The sequence below is a fragment of the Mytilus edulis genome, chromosome 5, assembly GCF_963676685.1.
Source record: "Mytilus edulis chromosome 5, xbMytEdul2.2, whole genome shotgun sequence".
Classification (NCBI taxonomy): Eukaryota; Metazoa; Mollusca; class Bivalvia; order Mytilida; family Mytilidae; genus Mytilus; species Mytilus edulis.
Genome location: NC_092348.1, coordinates 52,494,400 through 52,517,864, shown reverse-complemented (window position 1 = coordinate 52,517,864; position 23,465 = coordinate 52,494,400). Strand labels below are relative to the sequence as shown.

At 33.5% G+C, this 23,465-nt stretch overlaps 1 protein-coding gene across 1 annotated transcript in view; it reads left to right on the top strand.

Moving 5' to 3' along the window:
* The window catches only part of LOC139523918 (26S proteasome non-ATPase regulatory subunit 7-like), a 76,761-nt gene that overhangs the window by 22,556 nt on the left and 30,740 nt on the right, over positions 1–23,465 (top strand). The window contains exon 3 of the mRNA XM_071318316.1: positions 5,892–5,989. Within this exon, the coding sequence (XP_071174417.1) occupies positions 5,892–5,989 (98 nt within the window). The remainder of the gene's footprint in view (positions 1–5,891; positions 5,990–23,465) is intronic.

Sequence of the window (23,465 nt, the reverse complement as noted above, 5' to 3'; positions counted from 1 at the left end):
TAACTTTAGTATAAGTGAATAGAAATCAATGAAATTTTAACACAAGGTTTATGACCACAAAAGCAAGGTTGGGTTTGATTTTGAGAGTTTTGGTCCTAACAGTTTAGGAATAAGGGGCCCAAAGGGTCCAAATTGAACTTTGTGTGATTTCATCAAAAATTAAATAATTGGGGTTCTTTGGTATGCCGAATCTAACTATGTATGTAGATTCTTAATATTTGGTCCCATTTTCAAATTGGTCTACATTAAGGTCCAAAGGGTCCAAAATTAAACTTAGTTTGATTTTAACAAAAATTGAATCCTTGGGGTTCTTTGATATGCTGAATTTAAAAATGTACTTAGATTTTTAATTATTGGCCTAGTTTTCAAGTTGGTCCAAATGGGGGTCCAAAATTAAACTTTGTTTGATTTCATCAAAAATTGATTAAATGGGTTCTTTGATATGCCAAATCTAACTGTGTATGTAGATTCTTAATTTTTGGTCCAGTTTTCAAATTGGTCTACATTAAGGTCCAAAGGGTCCAAAATTAAACTAAGTTTGATTTTAACAAAAATTAAATTCTTGGGCTTATTTGATATGCTTTATCTAAATATGTACTTTGATTTTTGATTATGGGCCCAGTTTTTAAGTTGGTCCAAATCAGGATTCCATATCAAGTATTGTGCAATAGCAAGAAATTTTCAATTGCACAGTATTGCACAATAGCAAGAAATATCTAATTGCACAATATTGTGCAATAGCAATTAATTTTCAATTGGAGTGATAATATATGTTGGAAATTTGCCAGACATGACTATGATGTCATTTTCTATTTTTATTTGCCAATAACTTTATGTAAATAACTTCATTGGAAATTTGCCAATATAAAATGTTGCTGATGAAGTTTTTTTTATTGTTTTATACAATAAATAATGTACATTCACTTTTACTACCATTGTAACCAATCTTTACCATTCAGTGATAACAAGCACTTTATTTTACATTTTAATATTTTATGATGTATTTAAAAGAGTAGTTATTGTTGCAAACTCCATTAGAAATTTGAATTGATATCAGTTTTGGAAAAAGGGAAACGGGGATGTGAAAAAAAAGGGGGGGGGTTTAAATTTTTCTCATTTCAGATTTCATAAATAAAAAGAAAATTTCTTCAAACTGTTGATTGGCTATTTATGGCTTCAATATAATTCTATTGTCTATTCTAATGTCTTTACTAAACTATAAACTAAACCCACCAAGTAACATGTACCTGAAAATAATATAAACAAAATAATAGAAAACACAGTAGTTAACAATCTAATCCTTTTCTCTTTTCACTAGAAATGTTAATGTCCAAATAAAAAATGAAAATGAAGGCAATTAAAATGTCATAGTAAGTATTTATCTGATCTTTCTTCTCCTTTTTTTTATTGTCAGTTGCACTAATTACAAAAGGCTTGAATTCAAAAGTCCTTTTTCAAAACAACATAAGATGTCTTGTCCAGAAGCACCATGCTTTGTAAGAACATTGGCGATTTGTTCATTAGTCTGAATCCATTTTACTTTTTTAAGCTCTCCACCTTGAAGCAATTGCTTTATTGCATTGATCTCCACCCTCAATCTCTTTTCTCCAACAGGTTTATCAGAGTATATTGCATGATAAAGGTCTTTATTGTCAACGAAACAATCTACTGGAGTATGCATCAAATCGTTCTCATTATGCATTAATTCCTTAAACAGAGCTGCTAAAGATATAACACAGTCCACACCATCAGCTAAGGCCAAGGCTTCACTTGCCAAAGTACTACGTACAACTCTTCTTAATTTCTTAGATTGCCAAGTGATTGGGTTCACTTTAATTTACCATCATCGCCCATCAAAAGCACAACATAACCACCCTGACTTCCACCATCTGGAAGATTTCCAAATGATGCATCACTGAACAAAATAAATTTCACATTATGTCCAAGATTCTGGAATTGCAGTGAAACGGGATCCTTTTGCACCTTCCTAATTATTTTATTGACTTTCTTTAGATCTTCAATAGTGCTAGACTTAATTTTTGATGAAATAGCAGCAACATCAAATGCAATGTCTGGACGTGTTTGTCTTGCTAACCATAATAATTGTCCTATTTTTGACCTCAATAGTGTCTGTTCTGATGATGAAAGAGGAGATGTTTTAACTCTGTCTTTATCTATTAAAACAGTCTTCAACATTCTGACATAGTCTTGCTGGCTGAGAACAATAGTTTCATTTTCTTGGCTGAGGTCAAGACCCAAATATTTGAAAGACTCACAGGATTCTTTCCCTACCTTGAACATATCCCTAATTCTGGACACAACAGTTTTCTCAAAGGCACTGGATCCTGCCCAAAGAAAGTCATCTACATGAACTGCTAGGACACCAGTCAAACCTTTTTCATTATACCAATAAAATACTGCTGAATCAATTTTGGACACTGTTCCTCCACAATCTAGCAATGTTGCTTGAACTTTTTCGTACCACTTTAAGGATGCATCAACAAGACCATATACACATTTGTTAAGGCGCCAGACTTTACCAGTTGCTTTAGCTTCTTTAGGAGGTCTTAAGTAGACTTCTCTTTGCATTTTCTCTCCTTGAAGGAAAGCAGTTTTAATGTCAACTGAATTTATTGACCATCTTTTACTAGCAATAATTGATAAAATTAGTCGTAGAGACTACTTTTCACATGTTGGCGAATTCTTTGGTATCTCATCTAGGCTGTCTTCTTCAAAACCTTTTGCTACCAATCTAGCTTTTCTATGAAATTCGTTCTCTAATTCTTTCATAGTATAAACCCATCTTGTTGAAATACAGTTTTGACCATTGTCTTCAACTTCTTCATAAACATTGTGCTTGTTCCAGTTATCCAGTTCTGCCTCTCTAGCCTCAGTAAAATCAATATCACTTAAAAGTACATCTTCATTCACGTCATCTGACTGGTTAACAACTTTCAAATCATTGACTGTTCTTAGATCAATTGATATCTGATCACCTCTCATATTTTCTGGCTGATTGTATTCTATATTGTACCAGCTCTTTTTAACAGTTGTAGCCTTTCCTGCCCTGCCTAAAATTATTGCTTCTCTTGTGTCATTTTCACCAGGGATTTTGAAATTCACTATCTGATCCTTCTTTAATTTCATACAATCATTTGCCTGTGACCCAGGATTATGTTCCATACTTTCCTCATGTATATCATTCTCTGCCTGATTTTCCAAATCAAAACTGTCTCTCCCTTCAGATTCAGGACTATCTTCACCATTCAAACTACCATTCAAGCTACCAGCATGATAATCATCTTGATCAGCACTTTCGTCTGCAGATTCTTCAACATTTTCTTGGTTTTCATCATTCTCAGTATCATTTTGATGAGGCTCTTCATCATCACTCTCATAGTATACTAAGTCATGATCTGGTTCAGTGTTGTTATATGTTGCAGCTTGCGGCTTACGCACAGGAGTTGACTTTGCTGTATGCTTATGAATAATCTTTTGTTTTCTTTCAACATCAATGTCTCTTTTTATTCTACTTTCATGTACACGCACATATGTACCTCCATATCTTACAAAAACAACTACGTTATCTTGACCAATTACCCAGCCTGGTCCTTTCCACTGATTGTCTCGTAGGAAGAAAACTTTGTCACCATTTGTGAATTTTTCTCCTGAAGGCCGGATTTGCTTACGTAGTGCCCTTCTTACTTTCTCAGAGGATTCTGCCGCAATAAATGCTTTTCTAGCTTCATGTAAGCCAACTAAGTGCTTTCCCATAACATTACTAATTGTTGTACCTTCTAATGCAGGAGGCTTGTTAACTATAGATGATGGCATGTTTGGGTTCCTTCCAAAAACTATTTGATATGGACTGTAGCCATAGACATTCAACAAACTGTTCTTAGCATGAACTGCCCAACTGACGGAAGTCTCCCATGAAAGGTTAGAGCTCTCTCTCATTTTATTGATTGTTTCTGTAAGCGTTGCGTTGTGTCTTTCCACTACACCATTGGACCACGGACTATATCCTGCTGTTGTTTTAACTGACATGTTCAAGTTTTCTGCCATGTCTCTAAATATCTGTGAATTAAATTCACCTCCATTATCTGTGTAAACACCAACTTCAGGTGCACCATAAACGCCAACCCATATCTGCATGAACTTATCTACAATGACTTTAGAGTCCTTTCTTCTGATTATTGCAGCTGCACTCAATCTGCTAAATAAGTCAATAACATGTAGATAATAAAAGTTATGGTCAATTTCATGAAGGTCCATTGCCACAATTTGATTGAAATCACTTGCATGTGAAAAGGCAACCACTGGTTTAGCTTTTGGGTGCTTGAACTTATGGCAAGTTAAACACTTTGTGCAGATATCTTTAAGAATGGTCTTTGTTTCAGAATCAACAGAACCAACACTTTGCAAAAGGGATAAAAGTTTATCTAATGATGCATGTCCAAACTGCTTGTGTAACTTTAAAAGAATCTCCTTTTTCTTCTTAAAAGATAATTTTGTATCAATGATCAAAACCTCCTCACTCTCATTTTTATTTCTGTTCGTGCATTGCTTGTCTTTAATGTTGATACAGTAATGACCACTTGAAGTTAGGTTTACATCCACTAACTGTCCAAACATGGTAACCTTGTCATTGCTGAGATCTAGGATAGTGCTTGCTCTTTTCAGAGAGGTTTTACTTAACAATAACGGTATTTCACAATCCACCACTTCTGTTTCAATTGAGCACTTAACTGACCCAATTAGTGCTGGAATTTTCACTTTCTGATATGAATATACTGTTTGTCCATCACCAAATTTGAATGGTACATGACTTTCATTACAAGTAAGTTGATCAAGTCCTGGATCAAGTGATTCTACAAACTTCATTTTTCCATTGTTGATAACTTTTATCTTTGGTCAAACCTGGTGGGTTCTTGTAACTAGGTGCTGTTGCCATCTTTATAAGCTCTGCTACCACTGTTGATTGGCTATTTATGGCTTCAATATAATTCTATTGTCTATTCTAATGTCTTTACTAAACTATAAACTAAACCCACCAAGTAACATGTACCTGAAAATAATATAAACAAAATAATAGAAAACACAGTAGTTAACACAAACATTTTTTTGAGAGGATTAATATTCAACAGCATAGTGAATTGCTCAAAGGCAAAAAAAACCTTTTAAGTTCATTAGACCACATTCATTCTGTGTCAGAAACCTATGCTGTGTCAACTATTTAATTTTAGATTTAAAAGTTTGAAGAAGAAATCTTTAATTGATTTGTAAAATCTTGACATTTGTTTTGTGTAAAAAAAACAACCATGTAATGTCAAAAATTTGATCACAATCCAAATTCAGAGCTGTATCACGCTTGAATGTTTTGTCCATACTTGCCCCAACTGTTCAGGGTTCGACCTCTGCGGTTGTATAAAGCTGCGCCCTGCGGAGCACCTGGTTAGATAATGTATGTTGGAAATTTGCCAGACATGACTATCATGTCATTTTCTATAAAAAAATTTATAATTTTCTGATGTATTGAAATGAGTGTTTATGGTTGCAAAGTCCATTTAAAATTTGAATTGAGATGATAATGATGATAGGGTGGCTTGACATTTGTTTTGTGTAAAAAAACCCATATAATGTCAAAAATTTGATCACAATCCATATTCAGAGCTGTATCACGCTTAAATGTTTTGTCCATACCTGCCCCAACTGTTCAGGGATCGACCTCTGCGGTTGTATAAAGCAGCGCCCTGCGGAGCACCTGGTTATATAAATGTTACTGTCCCTCTGATGGATTATTTGAATTTTATGCTGACAAATGAGACATAATTCACTGGCAACAGTTTATTTAATATTTTTAAATAATATAAAAATTTGTTATTTTATAGCTCGTGAGAGAGTTGTTGGTTGGTACCACACTGGCCCCAAACTTCACCAGAATGATGTTGCTGTTAATGAGTTGATGAGGCGATATTGTCCTAATTCTGTAAGTAGAACACCATGTTTTAGTATGTAAAGCACAATATTATATATGGGAAAAGAAATTATTACAATGGTTGCAATGAATTACATTGATTTCCCAGTTAAATAAAAACTGATAATTTCACATGTGAAATAAACGTGGTTGTTTCACTCTCTGACGTCATACAACAATAGGTTGTTGTCAAGAAGTCGATAATGGCGGATCAAAACAATGCGTAGAAAAAAGATATAGTTCCTTACATGTTTTACATTAATTTCTTAAAAATTGCCATTTGCCAATGTAATAAAAAGAATAACTAATTTAAGAATTCAAATATCGAAAAATATTCAACTCATGATCGAACAACACTGATAATTAACTCATGCGCTAAGCGCATTCGTCAATTAATGTGTTGTTCAGTCACTCGTTGAATATTTTTCTCTATTTTGAATTCTTCAATTAGTTATTCTATAAGTATCATGCCCTTGTTCTCATCACTTGCCATCCGTCGTCATCGTCCGTCTTGTCATCCGTTGTCGTCGTCTGTTGTCTATAACTTTTACAAATATCTTCTCCTCTGAAACTACTTGGCAAAATTTTATCAAACTTGGCCTAAATTATCTTTGGGGTCTATAATTTAGAAAATATATCCAGTGACCCTGCTTATCGACCAAGATGGCCGACATGGCTAATATACAGAACATAGGGTAAAACTGGATTTTCAAAGGAAATAACGTTTATTAGTCCCCTACCACAACAAAGTCGAAAGGGACTTTAGGTTTGCACTCTGTCCGTCTGTCCATCCGTCAGTCTGGCAAAGCAGTTTTCCACACTTTTTAGCTCACCTGACCTGAAAGGTCAAGTGAGCTTTTCTCATCACTTGGCGTCCGTCGTCCGTCGTCCTGCATCCTGCGTCCGTCGTCCGTAAACTTTTACAAAAATATTCTCCTCTGAAACTACTTGGCCAAATTCTACCAAACTTGGCCACAATCATCCTTGGGGTATCTAGTTTAAAAAATGTGTGGCGTGACCCGTCAAACCTACCAAGATGGCCGCCATGGCTAAAAATAGAACATAGGGGTAAAATGCAGTTTTTGGCTTATAACTCAAAAACCGAAGCATTTAGAGCAAATCTGACAAGGGGTAAAATTGTTGATCAGGTCAAGATCTACCTGCCCTGAAATTTTCAGACGAATCGGACAACCTGTTGTTGGGTTGCTGCCTGTGAAATGGTTATTTTAAGGAAATTTTGCAGTTTTTATACGACCGCAAATTTTGAAAAAATTTTCGTCGTATATTGCTATCACGTTGGCGTCGTCGTCGTCGTCGTCCGAATACTTTTAGTTTTCGCACTCTAACTTTAGTAAAAGTGAATAGAAATCTATGAAATTTTAACACAAGGTTTATGACCATAAAAGGAAGGTTGGTATTGATTTTGGGAGTTTTTGTCCCAACATTTTAGGAATAAGGGGCCAAAAAGGGCCCAAATAAGCATTTTCTTGGTTTTCGCACCATAACTTTAGTTTAAGTTAATAGAAATCTATGAAATTTTGACACAAGGTTTATGAACACAAAAGAAAGATTGGGATTGATTTTGGGAGTTTTGGTTTCAATAGTTTAGGAATAAGGGGCCAATAAAGGGCCCAAATAAGCATTTTTCTTGGTTTTTGCACAATAACTTTAGTTTAAGTAAATAGAAATCTATGAAATTTAAACACAATGTTTATGACCACAAAAGGAAGGTTGGTATTGATTTTGGGAGTTTAGGACCCAACAGTTTAGGAATTAGGGGCCAAAAAGGGACCCAAATAAGCATTTTTCTTGGTTTTCGCACCATAACGTTAGTATAAGTAAATACAAATCTATGAAATTTAAACACAAGGCTTATGACCATAAAAGGAAGGTTGGTATTGATTTTGGGAGTTTTGGTCCCAACAGTTTAGGAAAAAGGGGCCCAAAGGGTCCAAAATTAAACTTTGTTTGATTTCATCAAAATTGAATAATTGGGGTTCTTTGATATGCCGAATCTAACTGTATATGTAGATTCTCAACTTTTGGTCCCGTTTTCAAATTGGTCTACATTAAGGTCCAAAGGGTCCAAAATTAAACTTAGTTTGATTTTGACAAAAAATGAATCGGTTGGGTTCTTTGATATGTTGAATCTAAAAATGTACTTAGATTCTTGATTATTGAAGTTTTTTGGTCCAGTTTTCAAATTGGTCTACATTAAGGTCCAAAGGGTCCAAAATTAAACTTTGTTTGATTTCATCAAAAATTGAATCCTTGGGGTTCTTTGATATGCCAAATCTAACTGTGTATGTAGATTCTTCATTTTTGGTCCTGTTTTCAAATTTCAAATTCTACATTAAAGTCCAAAGGGTCCAAACTAAGTTTGATTTTAACAAAAATTGAATTCTTGGGCCTCTTTGATATGCTGAATCTAAACATGTACTTAGATTTTTTATTATGGGCCCAGTTTTCAAGTTGGTCCAAATCAGGATCTAAAATTATTATATTAAGTATTGTGCAATAGCAAGTCTTTTCAATTGCACAGTATTGTGCAATGGCAAGAAATATCTAATTGCACAATATTGTGAAATAGCAAATTTTTTTTTAATTAGAGTTATCTTTCTTTGTCCAGAATAGTAAGCAAGAAATATCCTATTGCACAATATTGTGCAATAGCAAGAATTTTTTTTAATTGGAGTTATCTTTCTTTGTCCAGAATCAACTTAAATCTTTGTTATATACAATATACAATGTATATACACTTTTTACTACCAACTGATAAATTTAAATAATCTTTACCATTCAGTGATAACAAGCAGTTTTTTTACATCTTAATATTTTATGATGTATTTAAATGAGTAGTTATTGTTGCAAACTCCATTAGAAATTTGAATTGATATCAGTTTTGAAAAAGGGAAACGGGGATGTGAAAAAAAAGGGGGGGGGGGTTACAGGGATGATTCCACTATATGGTTTAGGGACGCTGAGCGGCCCTTAAATCGGCCAGCGGCCCCGAAAAAATATACATGAAAATGAATTCCCAATTCCAATTCAGGAAAATAAAATAAAAATCGATATTTCCGGAAAAGTTTCTGTCAACAATTAAGGCAACTATAATTTTTCATAGTTTGTTGTCTAAACGTTTTTAAAATCCGGAGAAGAATGCTGTTTACTATCGCATTTTATTAACAACGATTTAATTATGTCAAAAAGTACCAAACAATTTTATCAGCCGAATTCAATTGATTAATATGTTATAGAAGTATTTGATCTTGTAAAAGCAGATCGCCCAGCAGGTTGATAAAAACGGGTGTCAAAGCAGACCTCGGCAGAGAGAAAATTCAAATTTTGATATAACATTGATGTATGAAATTCGTAAAAGCAGATCGCCCAGCAGAGCCGGTTATATAATATGATGAATACTTGTTTTGTAAAAGAAATTATTTCCTCAAAAGACAAAAGTTTGAGCGTTTTTTGAAAATAATGTTGATGATAGACCATTCATGAAATACGATGTCTTCATTATCATGCTTATGGAACTATTTCAAAAGTTTTGAAGATGATTCAAATAATTTCAAAGAACACTGGTTCAATGCTTTAAATATCTTATCAATTAAGTATATGAACTTTTGTAATTACTTTTCTGAATTCGACAATTGACCAGTTCAATTTGAAATCCATTTGAATCAAGGTAAATTTATAGAGATGACCTGCTGTTGAAGAAATACCCGATGAATGATTATTTTCAGTGGTTTATGTTAGCAGCTGAAATATATGTTTTTGTAATAGGCCTAGGTAACTATAGCTTAGATGATAGAGTAGTGCATCATGTTCAATGATATTCATGTAATAATAGTAGCCCATCAAGAATTATTCAAAATGGTACAACTAACATGAACATCAGTGTACAGGTTAAACTTAATAATATACATTTTCCGTTTTTACAGGAAAATAATGTTATTTCGTCGTAGATTTTATGCTGAAAAAATTCCCAATTAGAATAAAAAATTCCCAATTTGATGTTCAAGGGACCCATTTGAAAACTCCTGGAATCATCCCTGGGTTAAATTTTTCTCATTTCAGATTTCATAAATAAAAAGAAAATTTCTTCAAACATTTTTTTGAGAGGATTAATATTCAACAGCATAGTGAATTGCTCAAAGGCAAAAAAAACCTTTTAAGTTCATTAGACCACATTCATTCTGTGTCAGAAACCTATGCTGTGTCAACTATTTAATTTTAGATTTAAAAAGTTTGAAGAAGAAATCTTTAATTGATTTGTAAAATCTTGGCATTTGTTTTGTGTAAAAAAAACCCATGTAATGTCAAAAATTTGATCACAATCCAAATTCAGAGCTGTATCATGCTTGAATGTTTTGTCCATACTTGCCCCAACTGTTCAGGGTTCGACCTCTGCGGTCGTATAAAACTGCGCCCTGCGGAGCACCTGGTTGGTTATTATCTTGAATACTATTATAGATAGAGATAAACTGTAAACAGCAATAATGTTCAGCAAAGTAAGACCTACAAATAAGTCAACATGACCAAAATGGTCAGTCGACCCCTTAAGGAGTTATTGCCCTTTATAGTAAATTTTTAACAACTTTTCGTCATTTTTTGTTACTTTTCTAAAAATCTTCTTCTCTGAAACTACTTTGCCAAATTTAACCAAACTTGGCCACAATTATCACTGTGGTTTACAGTATATAAAATGTGTCCGATGACCCAGCCTACCAAACAAAATGGCCGACATGGCTAAAATTAGAACATAGTGGTAAAATGCAGTTTTTGCTTTATATCTTTGAAACTAAGACATTTAGGGCAAATCTTTCAAGATTTTAATGTCCATCAGAATAAGATATATCCCCTCACAAATTTTCAATTGAATCGGACAACCTGTTGTCGGGTTGCTGCCCTAAAATTGGTGATTTTAAGGAAATTTTGCAGTTTTTGGTTATTATCTTGAATACTATTATAGATAGAGATAAACTGTAAACAGCAATAATGTTCAGCAAAGTAAGATCTACAAATAAGTCAGCATGATCAAAATTGTTAGAGGACCCCTATATTGAACAACTTTTCGTCATTTTTGTAACTTGTATAAAAATCATTTCTAAAACTACTTGGCCAAATTTATCCAAACTTGGCCACAATCATAATACTAGGGTATCTTTTTAAAAAAAAAAGTGTCTAATGACCCCGCCTACCAACGAAGATGGCCAACATCTGTAAACACATTAACAGGTGAGCGACACAGGCTCTTGAGAGCCTCTAGTTTTTCATTGTTCTTGAATATATTACTTTGATTTATTTTATTCCAATCTGATGATTCAGACCAGAGTTATCATGGTCCATATCTAATGCTAGAATACTTTATTTAATACGTTAAACCATATTTCAGTTTAAAGGGAGAAAACTAATTTTTTAAAAGACATTCTTTGGTAAATTGTATGAAGTCTTTGTTATATTGCATAAACTAATTTTCTGAATGCTTTAAATGTTGCGTACAAGTTGTAATCTTGTACAAATTTTTTATACAACTGCAAATATTAAAAAAAAATAAGTCATATATTGGTATCACTTCGTCTGCTTTGTCATCGTTGTTAGCGTGGTCCGAAGTCAGATGATTTCTGGATAATAACTTAAGTATAAGTAAATAAAAATCAATAAAATTTTTACACAAAATGTTTATAACCATTAAAGGAAGGTTGAGATTGATTTTGGGGGTTATGGTCCCAATAGTTTAGGAATAAGGGGCCAAAAAAGGGCATTTTTGTAGTTTCCAGACATTAACTTGTGTTAAAGTGTATCAATCTCTCTGAAATTATACCACAAAGTTTAGTTTCCATACTACAAAGTGTCAGGTAAGGTGTACTACCCACCCTCCTTTAGATGTCGTCTAGTCCTACAGACAGATAGATTGATCTGTCAGACTAGGCAGGCGGAAACCCGGTTGAAATAGAACAAAAGAATCAAAGCTCTTTGTTAGAGAAGGCGATAAATGCTTACTGTAATGTTTACTATAGTAACAAAAAAATCAAAAGTTAAAAGAAACAAATAAAATGACAATTTCTTCTCAATTACGAAGTGTTCTATTTTAAAAACGCCATTTGCATAAGGTTTCAATTCATCTATTACATAGTTAAGCAGAACAATTAGATATCAAGTTGACCACATGGATATCTATCAAGTTGGATGTAGAAAATGCATTACCTCCGATTTTCTTGAAAAAAAATACCATGGACGGAGAACATATCAATCTATAAGTTCAATAATTTTTGTATCTGGCTTTCCATTATATGTGACTCAGGAAAAAATTCTAAAAAATGGGTAACAATTGTAGCGAAAAGAGAAAATTGAGTGCATCTTTTTATGTTAGTCATGTTAGTGCGTGTTTGAGTTGAATATTTTGTCTTGAAAACGTACAAAGCAAGAATATTTGATACATCATCTCGCTTCAGATTCTATCATTTTTAACCGGATTTTTGTGACAAAAATGTCGGTTATTGATTTGGGGATGTACGGCGGGCGGGCGGGCGGTCGGGCTGTCGGGCGGGCGGGCGGCAATCAAATGTTGTCCGTGCATTAACTCATGAACCGTTCAACCAAAGCTTTTAAAATTTTAATATGTTATTCCTGACAACTATACGAAGGTCAAGTTCAATAATGGCGATTTTGACTTTTACCGTTCAGGAGTTATGGTTCTTGAAAGATTGAAAAATGGAGTTGTCCGTGCATTTACGCATGAACTGTTCTACCAAAGCTTCCCAAATTTTAATATGTTGTTACTAATGAAAGAATGGAGGTCAAGTTCAATAATGACGAATTTGACTTTTACCGTTCAGGAGTTATGGTTCTTGAAAGATTGAAAAATTGAGTTTCCAGTCGTGTCCATGCATTTATGCATGAACTGTTCTACCAAAGCTTTCGAAATTTTAATATGCTGTTACTGATGACAAAATGGAGGTCAAGTTCAATAATGACGATTTTGACTTTTACCGTTCAGGAGTTATGGTTCTTGAAAGATTGAAAAATGGTTTTTCCCGTCGTGTCCGTGCATTTTCTCATGAACCATTCAACCAAAGCTTTTGAAATTTTAATATGTTGTTACTGATGACAAAATAGAGGTCAAGTTCAATAATGACGATTTTGACTTTTACCGTTCAGGAGTTATGATTCTTGAAAGATCGTAAAATGGCGTTTCCATTCAGGTTGTTGCATTTACTCATGAACCATTCAATCTAAGCTTTTCAAATTTTAATATGTTGATACTGATGACAAAATGGAGGTCAAATTTGATATTGACGATTTTCACTTTCACCATTCATCAGTAATGGTTCTTGTGATATTGCCAGGACACAAATAAATGTTAATAAATCCGGTTTGCTGTCGTTGTGACAGCCTCTTGTTATATATCAAAGCTACAGGTTGACTTTATAACCTAAAAAATCACGGTTCTAAAAGATGAAATATATGGGTCAAGTGAAATAGCTATCTAATGAATCATAAAAACAGAGAAGGTGTGTTCGAATAGCTATTTTTTTACTAAAAGTACTTGAAGACAAGTCTTTCAATTTTGATGATGAAAATGCATGTCTTCGAAAATTAATAATTTTTTGTGTGATAACTAAGGTTTATATAAATAGTCTTCAACAACAACCACTAAAAAAATCTAGTCTGCCCTTCCACGAAATATTTAATTAGAATTTTTATACGACCGCAAAAATTAAAAATTTTTGGTCGTATATTGGAATCACGTTGGCGTGGGCATCGTCGTAGTCCGAATACTTTTAGTTTTCGCACTCAAATTTAGTAAAAGTGAATAGAAATCTATGAAATTTTAACACAAGGTTTATGACCACAAAAGGAAGGATGGGATTGATTTTGGAAGTTTTGGTCCTAACATTTTAGGAATGAGGGGCCAAAAAGGGCCCAAATAAGCATTTTCTTGGTTTTCACACTATAACTTTAGTTTAAGTAAATAGAAATCTATGAAATTTTGACACAAGGTTTATGACCACAAATGAAAGGTTGGGATTGATTTTGGGAGTTTTGGTTTCAACAGTTTAGGTATAAGGGGCCAAAAAAGGGCCCAAATAAGCATTATTCTTGGTTTTCTCACAATAACTTTGGTATAAGTAAATAGAAATCAATGAAATTTAATCACACAAGGTTTATGACCACAATTTAATCACACAAGGTTTATGACCACAATTTAATCACACAAGGTTTATGACCTCAAAAGGAAAGTTGGGATTGATTTTGGGAGTTTTGGTCCCAAAAGTTTAGGAATTAGGGGCCAAAAAGGGGCCCAAATAAGCATTTGTCTTGGTTTTCACACCATAACTTTAGTATAAGTAAATAGAAATCTATGAAATTTAAACACAAGGTTTATGACTATAAAAGGAAGGTTGGGATTGTTTTTGGAAGTTTTGGTCCCAACAGTTTAGGAATAAGGGACCCAAAGGGTCCAAAATTAAACTTTGTTTAATTTCATCAAAAATTGAATAAAAGGGGTTCTTTTATATGCCGAATCTAACTGTGTATGTAGATTCTTAATTTTTGGTCCCATTTTCAAATTGGTCTACATTAAGGTCCAAAGGGTCCAAAATTAAACTTAGTTTGATTTTAACAAAAATTGAATCCTTGGGGTTCTTTGATATGCTGAATCTAAAAATGTACTTAGATTTTTTATTATTGACCCAGTTTTCAAGTTGGTCCAAATTGGGGTCCAAAATTAAACTTTGTTTGTTTTCATGAAAATTGAATAATTGGGGTTCTTTGATATATATGCCAAATCTAACTGTGTATGTAGATTCTTAATTTTTGGTCCCATTTTCAAATTGAAATAGATATAGGAAGATGTGGTGTGAGTGCCAATGAGACAACTCTCCATACAAATAACAATTTAAAAAGTAAACCAGTATAGGTTAAAGTACGGCCTTCAACACGGAGCCTTGGCTCACACCGAACAACAAGCTATAAAGGGCCCCAAAATTACTAGTGTAAAACCATTCAAACGGGAAAACCAACGGTCTAATCTATATAAACAAAACGAGAAACGAGAAACACGTATATATTACATAAACAAACGACAACTACTGTACATCAGATTCCTGACTTAGGACAGGTGCAAACATTTGCAGCGGGATTAAACGTTTTAATGGATCCAAACCTTCTCCCTTTTTCTGAAACAATAGCATAACATCACAACAAAGAAAAACATACGATAAAATATCAATTGGCAGACTTAACTCAATCAAAAAACGTATGATTAAACAATGAACGAATAAATTTGATCTGCGATATCTGAATACAAATGCACAGTTAATTAAATATTAGAGACAAACATTCATGACCAAAAAGCTAACAAACAAATTCAAACGCAGGACATGACTGAGAAATATTTAACCAATCAATGTTAACTTTAGAAAAAAAACGTTTTTTTTTATAATCTTGAAGTTTATACAAATGTTGTAAGAATAAGTGAAAAATTGAAGATATTACAAATAATCAAAGCTGGAGTACAGACAAGATCCATATAAATAAAAAATAACAAAGAACATTATAAACAGTATCAACAGGTCGAATTAACAAGAAAATACGATTTGAGAGTAATCGCAGTAACTGACAGCTAGTTAAAAGCCAAAACCAATTAATAATAAAAAATCATGCATCAGAGACTAAAATCGACTAAAACACATCACAGGGATTTAGTATTTTAACGTCATTAATAGTCAAAGAAGACATGACTTGTGCAATGCCAAAAATAAATGTATCGACAGGTAGTAGTATAGTGAAGAGCGACTTCTATAGAAATAAAAGTTAACGTGTCTGTGTCTCTATACATCTCGCCTCAAAAGATAATGAAATTTAGTTATGTTTTAATTTGCTAATGATAATATCAATATTAGTGCCAATGTGAACTATATTCAGAGATCTTATTACAATATTGGTACGATAACCCTTACTTATAAGTTTGTTTAAAGGTTCGATGAGTTTACAAGGATCACATAGTCTATATTAAAGTTCAATTGGTCCAAAATTAAACTAAGTTTGATTTTAACAAAAATTGAATTCTTGAGGTTCTTTGATATGCTGAATCTAAACATGTACTTAGATTTTTGATTATGGGCCTAGTTTTCAAGTTGGTCCAAATCAGGATCCAAAATTATTATATTAAGTATTGTGCAATAGCAAGAAATTTTCAATTGCACAGTATTCAGCAATAGCAACAAATCTTCAATTGCACAGCATGGTGCAATAGCAAGAAATTTTCACTTGCACAGTATTGCGCAATAGCAAGAAATCTTTAATTGCAAATATTTTCAATTGCACAGTATTGCGCAATAGCAAGAAATATCTAATTGCACAATATTGTGCAATAGCAAGAAATTTTCAATTGGAGTTATCTTTCTCTGTCCAGAATAGTAGTTGAATCAACTTAAATTATTGTTTTATACAATATACAATGTACATTGTATATTCACTTTTACTACCAACTGATAAATTAAAACAATCTTTACCATTCAGTGATAACAAGCACTTTTATACGACCCCAAAATATTTTGGGGATCGCATAATGGTATGATGTCGTCGTCTGCGTCGTCTGCTTCGTCGTCGTCCCAAGACACATTGGTTTCCGGATAATAACTTTAGTTTTAGTGAATAGAGGTTCATGAAATTTTTTCAGAAGGTCCAATACCACAAAAGGAAGGTTGGGATTGATTTTGGGGATGATGGTTCTAACCGATTAGGAATTAAGGGCCAAAAAGGGGCTCAAAATAAGCATTCTCAGTTTCAGGATAATAACTTGTTGTTAGAAGTATTTCAATTGCTCTGAAATCATACCGCAATGTTTAAAACCACAAGTAGAAGGTTTGGATTCAATTTAGGGGTTATGGGGCCAAAGTTTAGGAATTAAGGGCCAAAAAGGGGTCAAAACAAGCATTTTGCTAGTTTCAAGACAGTAACTTAGGTGTAATTGTATGGATCTCTCTGAAATTGTACCACAATATACCATATAACAAAGGGGAGGCTGGGATTAAGTTTTGGGTTAATTGCCTAAATATGTAGGAATAAAGGGCCAAAAAGGGCCAAAAAGAAGCATGTTTCTAGTTTCCAAACAATCATGACAATAACTTGTGTTTCAGTGTACGGATCTCTCAGAAATTGTACTACAAGGTTCAATACTGCAATGGAAAGCATGGGATTGAGTTTAAGGGTTATTGCTCCAAGGGGGTTTCAAAAAGTTGGGGGGGGGGGGATTTTTTGTTTTCCATTTTTTGAAGGGCTTCCTTTTTTTTCAACATTTTTGAAATTTTGAATTTTAAAAAGGTTCAAGAAGAAATCTTCAATTGCACAGTATTGTGCAATAGATTTGTTAGATCTTTGACCACATTAATTTTGTGACAAAAACCTATATTATGTCAAAAATTTGATCACAATCCAAATTCAGACAGAATCAAGCTTGAATATTGTGACCAAATTTGCCCCAACTGTTCAGGATTCAACCACTGGGGTCGTATAAAGCTGCGCTCTGCAGAGCACCTGGTTTTACATTTTAATATGTATTTAAATGAGTAGTTATTGTTGCAAACTCCATTAGAAATTTGAATTGAGATCAGTTTTGGAAGAAGGGAAAGGGGGATGTGAAAAAAATTTTTGGGGGGGGGGGGGGTTCAATTTTTTTCATTTCAGATTTCATAAATAAAAAGAAAATTTCTTCAAACATTTTTTTGAGAGGATTAATATTCAACAGCATAGTGAATTGCTCAAAAGCAAAACAAAATTATTAAGTTCATTAGACCTCATTCATTCTGTGTCAGAAACCTATGCTGTGTCAACTATTTAATCACAATCCAAATTTAGAGCTGAATCCAGCTTGAATGTTGTGTCCATATTTGCCCCAACCGTTTAGGGTTCAACCTCTGTGGTCGTATAAAGCTGCGCCCTGCGGAGCATCTGGTTAAAAATATTTCTGAATTTTCAAAAATTCCACCTGACAACCGATTTGACATGACAATAATTCTAAGTTGAATCAATGCAGACAAGATCATTAACTGATGCTCATTAGCTAGTAGATACATTTGTCTTTTAAAATACAACTGACATATAAGGATTGTAATGGTGCTATGCGGATAAATTTATCGGTTTTCAAGAGCAAAATTGGCAGCGCGTCATCCCTACAATGGCTTCCATTTCTACGATTGTGAAAATAAACTGGCGTAATGGGGAGATAATTTTGACGAAGTAGAATCCTGACTGCTAGGAGGATAGTTTACCTATTAACCTAATTATGACTTCACGGTTTAGCTAGCAAGCAAGCTAACCAAAGATATTACCTTTGCCTACACACTCAATGCAAACGACTGAGACTAACACTAAAATTCTTGTTTTTATACCCCTGTCAAAATTTTGAATGGGACATATAATGGTATATACATGTCTGGCGCCCGTCTCTCCAGCGTCCACATGTCGTACCTTAAGTTAAGAACAGCTTATCGAAATTTCATGAAACTTAATATAGTCATGATAGTTGTTTCTTATGATGGTCAAACTATCTGTATACTTTTTGGTGAAAATAAGATTTAAACTTTTTGAGTCTTGGTTATAGGCTGAAATTGTTTTAGCAAATAGGGGCAAAAAAGGGTGAAAAACGAGGGTTTTTGTCGAGCCTGTAACTTAAGTTGCAGAAAGCTCCACATAGGGATAGTGATCTGGCGGCAACATTAGCACACTTCTTTTATAAAGCTTTATATTTTAGAAGGTGGAAGACCTGGATGCTTCATACTAGAAATGCCTCATGTTACAAAGTTTCCGTCAGTCACATGTCCAATGTCCTTGACCTCATTTTAATGGTTCAGTGACTACTTGAAAAAAAAGTTTAAGATTTTTTGTAATGTTAAATTCTCTCTTATTATAAGTTATTCGATAACCTCATTTCATGGATCAGTGAACAAGGTTAAGTTTTGGTGGTCAAGTCCATAACTCAGATACTATAAGCAATAGGTCTGTGTATGGGAAGGACTGTAAGGTGTACATGTTCAACTGGCAGGTGTCATCTGACCTTGACCTCATTTTCATGGTTCAGTGGTTATAGTTAGATTTTGTGTTTTGGTCTGTTTTTCTTATACTGTATGCAATAGGTCTACTATATTTGGTGTATGGAATGCTTGTAATGTGTATATGTCTAGCTGGCAGGTGTCATCTGACCTTGACCTCATTTTCATGGTTCAGTGGTCAAAGTTAAATTTTTGAGTTTTTAATTGTCTTTTTAGCTCACCTGGCCCAAAGGGCTAAGTGAGCTTTTTCACATCACTTGGTGTCCGTTAACTTTAACAAAATTCTTCACCTCTGAAACTACTTGGACAAATTTAACCAAACTTGGCGATGACCTGGCCATCCAATCAAGATGGCCACCATGGTTAAAAATAGAACAAAGGGGTAAAATTTAGATTTTGGCTTATATTTCTGAAACTAAAGCATTCAGAGCAAATCTGGCATGGGGTAAATTTGTTCATCAGGTCAAGATCTGTCTGCCCTGGAATATTCATACAAATAAGACAACCCGTTGTTGGGTTGCTGCCCCCCAATGAGTAATTTTAAGAAATTTTTGCAGTTTTTGGTTATCTTGAAAATTATAAAAGATATACATAAACTGTAAACAGCAATTTAGTGTTCAGCAAAGTAAGATCTACAAATAAGTCAACAAAACCAAAATTGTCAGATGACCCATTAAGGAGAAATTGCCCTTTGTAGTCTATTTTTATGTTCTAAAATTTTAGTAATCTTTTACAAAAATCTTCTCCTCTGAAACTACTTGACCAAATTCAACCAAACTTGGCCACAGTCATCCTTGGGGTATCTTGTTTAGTAAATGTGTCTAATGGCCTGGTCAATCAACCAAGATGGCCGCCATGGCTAAAAATAGAACATAGGGGTAAAATGTAGATTTTGGCTTATATCTGTGAACATGGTGAAATTAAAGCATTTAGAAAAAATCTGAGAAGGTAAAATTGACAAATCAGACAACAAGATATTTGGTTGCTGCCCCGAATTAGTAAAATTATGGAAATTTTGCATTTTTTATACGACCGCAAAAATTGAAAATTTTTGGTCGTATATTGGTATGATGTTGTCGTCGTTGTCATCCTAAGACATTTTGTTTTCGCACTCTTACTTGAGTATAAGTAAATAGAAATCAATGAAATTTAAACACAAGGTTTATGACCATGAAAGGAAGGTTGGGATTGATTTTTGGAGTTTTGGTCTAAACCTTGGGGTTCTTTGATATGGTGAATCTAAACATGTACTTAGATTTTTGATTATGGGCCCAGTTTTCATGTTGGTCCAAATTGGGGTCCAAAATTAAACTTTGTTTGATTTCAACAAAATTTGAATATATGGGGTTCTCGAATATGCTGAATCTTACCATGTATGTAGATTTTTAATATTTGGGCCCGGTTATCAAATTGGTCCACATTGAGGTCTAAAGGGTCCAAAATTGAATTTTTTTTGATTTCATAAAAAATTAAATTCTTGGGGTTCTATGATATGCTGAATCTAACCTGCATATATTTAGATTTTGAATATTGGACCATAATCATGATAATAGGTAAATGTCCAATTTAAAAAATTTTAAGTTTTTAAGTTTAAGTTCTTAGACCACATTCATTCTGTGTTGGAAAATCTTTTGGTCGTATATTGGTATGATGTTGGTGTTGTTGTCGTCATCCTAAGACATTTTGTTTTTGCATTCTTACTTTAGTATAACCCAAGAGAAAATAAATCTGGAATTCCACTGGAATCCCGGCTGGAATTTTGATTGGATTCCAATTGAGATCCCACCTAATTCCACCTGGATAAAATTTCGGGAATCCCGCAAAAAATCTGGGATTCCCGATGTTAATCCCGGTTGAAATATACTGGGATATTGTAGGATTTCAATTGGGATCCCACTGGGATAAAATTTCGGGATTCCTGCAAAAGAAGCGAGATCCCAATGTAAATGTAGTGGGATAAAATTTCGGGATTCCCGTAAAAGAAGCGGGATCCCGATGTAAAACCCAGTGGAAATATGCTGGGATTTTGAATGGAATATACTGGGATTCCCGAAAAAAAACAGGATTCCAAAAATAAATCCCAGCAGGATATACATGCACCAATTCAAATTGCACTGCCACTGGGATTCCTGGGTTATTTTTGCACAAGGATACATGTCATGTTCTCCTTTCTGTAAACTAATTTGCTCTTTGTTCTTCCAACTAGTATTGCTGAGTAAATTATTGTAACTGAAATATCTGCATGCAATCTGTTGGCAGCTCCATTTAAAAATATCATTAAATCCCCTTAAAGTATAAAAAAATCCACAAAGAATCATTTTTTCAATACGTTTTGAAGCAACAAATTCAATAGAAATATTGCATGTTTATACAGTAGATTGGAAGCTAGTCCAAATAATTATGAAGTCTTGGAAGGCTATTTTAATTTTTTTTGCAAATTAATTACCCTCCCCCTTTTTTATCCCCTGAAGATAAATAACTAGCGACTTATTATTTTCACCAAATAAACATACACACAACTGAATTAAATTTTTACATACCTACTAGTTATGCCTGTTATGTGACAACAAGTTTATTCATTGTATGTTAAAAATAAATATATTTTCAGTTTATGCTTTCAGACTTTCAGTGTTCTGATGTTGATTTGCTCAAATAAAAACCATAAAAATCATAGTTCCTCAATAAATTATTTTAATAATCATTATATACACATATACACATGTTAAATTAAATTATTAATGCACTAATCTGAAAACATCTGCATCGGCCTCCATAAATCAGCGTAATCAGATTTTGATGACGTTTTTACCAGTACACTAACGTCGATGTAACAATCTCGCCCCCAAATTATATCTGCCAGAAGTTGATCCGTCTCCGTAACGGTATTATAAATAAATTAAGGGTATCGCATAAAGTATTAATTACTGGCTAGTTTTTATACGACCGCAAAAATTAAAAATTTTTTGGTCGTAAATTGGTATCACGTTTGCGTCGTCGTCGTCGTTCGAATACTTTTGGTTTTGGCACTCTAACTTAAGTAAAAGTGAATAGAAATTTATGAAATTTTAACACATGGTTTATGACCACAAAAGGAAGGTTGGGATCGATTTTAGGAGTTTTGGTCCAAACATTCTAGGAATAAGGGGCCAAAAAGGGCCCAAATAAACATTTTCTTGGTTTTCGCACTATAACTTTAGTTTAAGTGAATAGAAATCTATGAAATTTAAACACAAGGTTTATAACCACTAAAGGAAGATTGGGTTTGATTTTGGGATTTGAGGTCTGAACAGTTTAGGAATTAAGGGCCAAAAAGGGGCCCAAGTAAGCATTATTCTTGGTTTTCGCACCATAACTTTAGTATAAGTAAATAGAAATCTATGAAATTTAAACACAAGGTTTATGACCATAAAAGGAAGGTTGGGTTTGATTTTGGGAGTTTTGGTCCCAACAGTTTAGGAATAAGGGGCCCAAAGGGTCCAAAATTGAACTTTGTTTGATTTCATCAAAAATTTAATAATTGGGGTTCTTTGATATGCCAAATCTAACTGTGTATGTAAATTCTTAATTTTTGGTCCCGTTTTCAAATTGGTCTACATTAAGGTCCAAAGGGTCCAAAATTAAACTTAAGTTTGATTTTAACAAAAATTGAATTCTTGGGCTTTTTTGATATGCTGAATCTAAACATGTACTTAGATTTTTGATTATGGGCCCAGTTTTCAAGTTGGTTCAAATCAGGATCCATAATTATTATATTAAGTATTGTGCAATATCAAGAAATTTTCAATTGCACAGTATTCAGCAATAGCAAGAAATCTTCAATTGCACAGTATTGTGCAATAGCAAGAAATTTTCAATTGCACAGTATTGTGCAATAGCAAGAAATCTTCAATTGCACAGTATTGCGCAATAGCAAATATTTTCAATTGTGCAATAGCAGGAATTGGAGTTATCTTTCTTTGTCCAGAGTAGTAGTTGAATCAACTTAAATCATTGTTTTATACAATATACAATGTATATTCACTTTTACTACCAACTGATCAATTAAATTAAAACAATCTTTACCATTCAGTGATAACAAGCACTTTATTTTTACATTTTAATATTTTATGATGTATTTAAATGAATAGTTAATGTTGCAAACTCCATTTGAAATTTGAATTGAGATCAGTTTTGGAAAAAGGGAAAAGGGGATGTGAAAAAAAGGAAGGTTGGGATTGATTTTGGGAGTTTTGGTTCCAACAGTTTAGGAAATAAGGGCCAACAAAGGACCCAAATAAGCATTATTCTTGGTTTTCGCACAATAACTTTAGTATAAGTTGATAGAAATCAATGAAATTTTAACACAAGGTTTATGACCACAAAAGGAAGGTTGGGATTGATTTTTGGAGTTGAGGTCACAACAGTTTATGAATGAGGGGCCAAAAAGG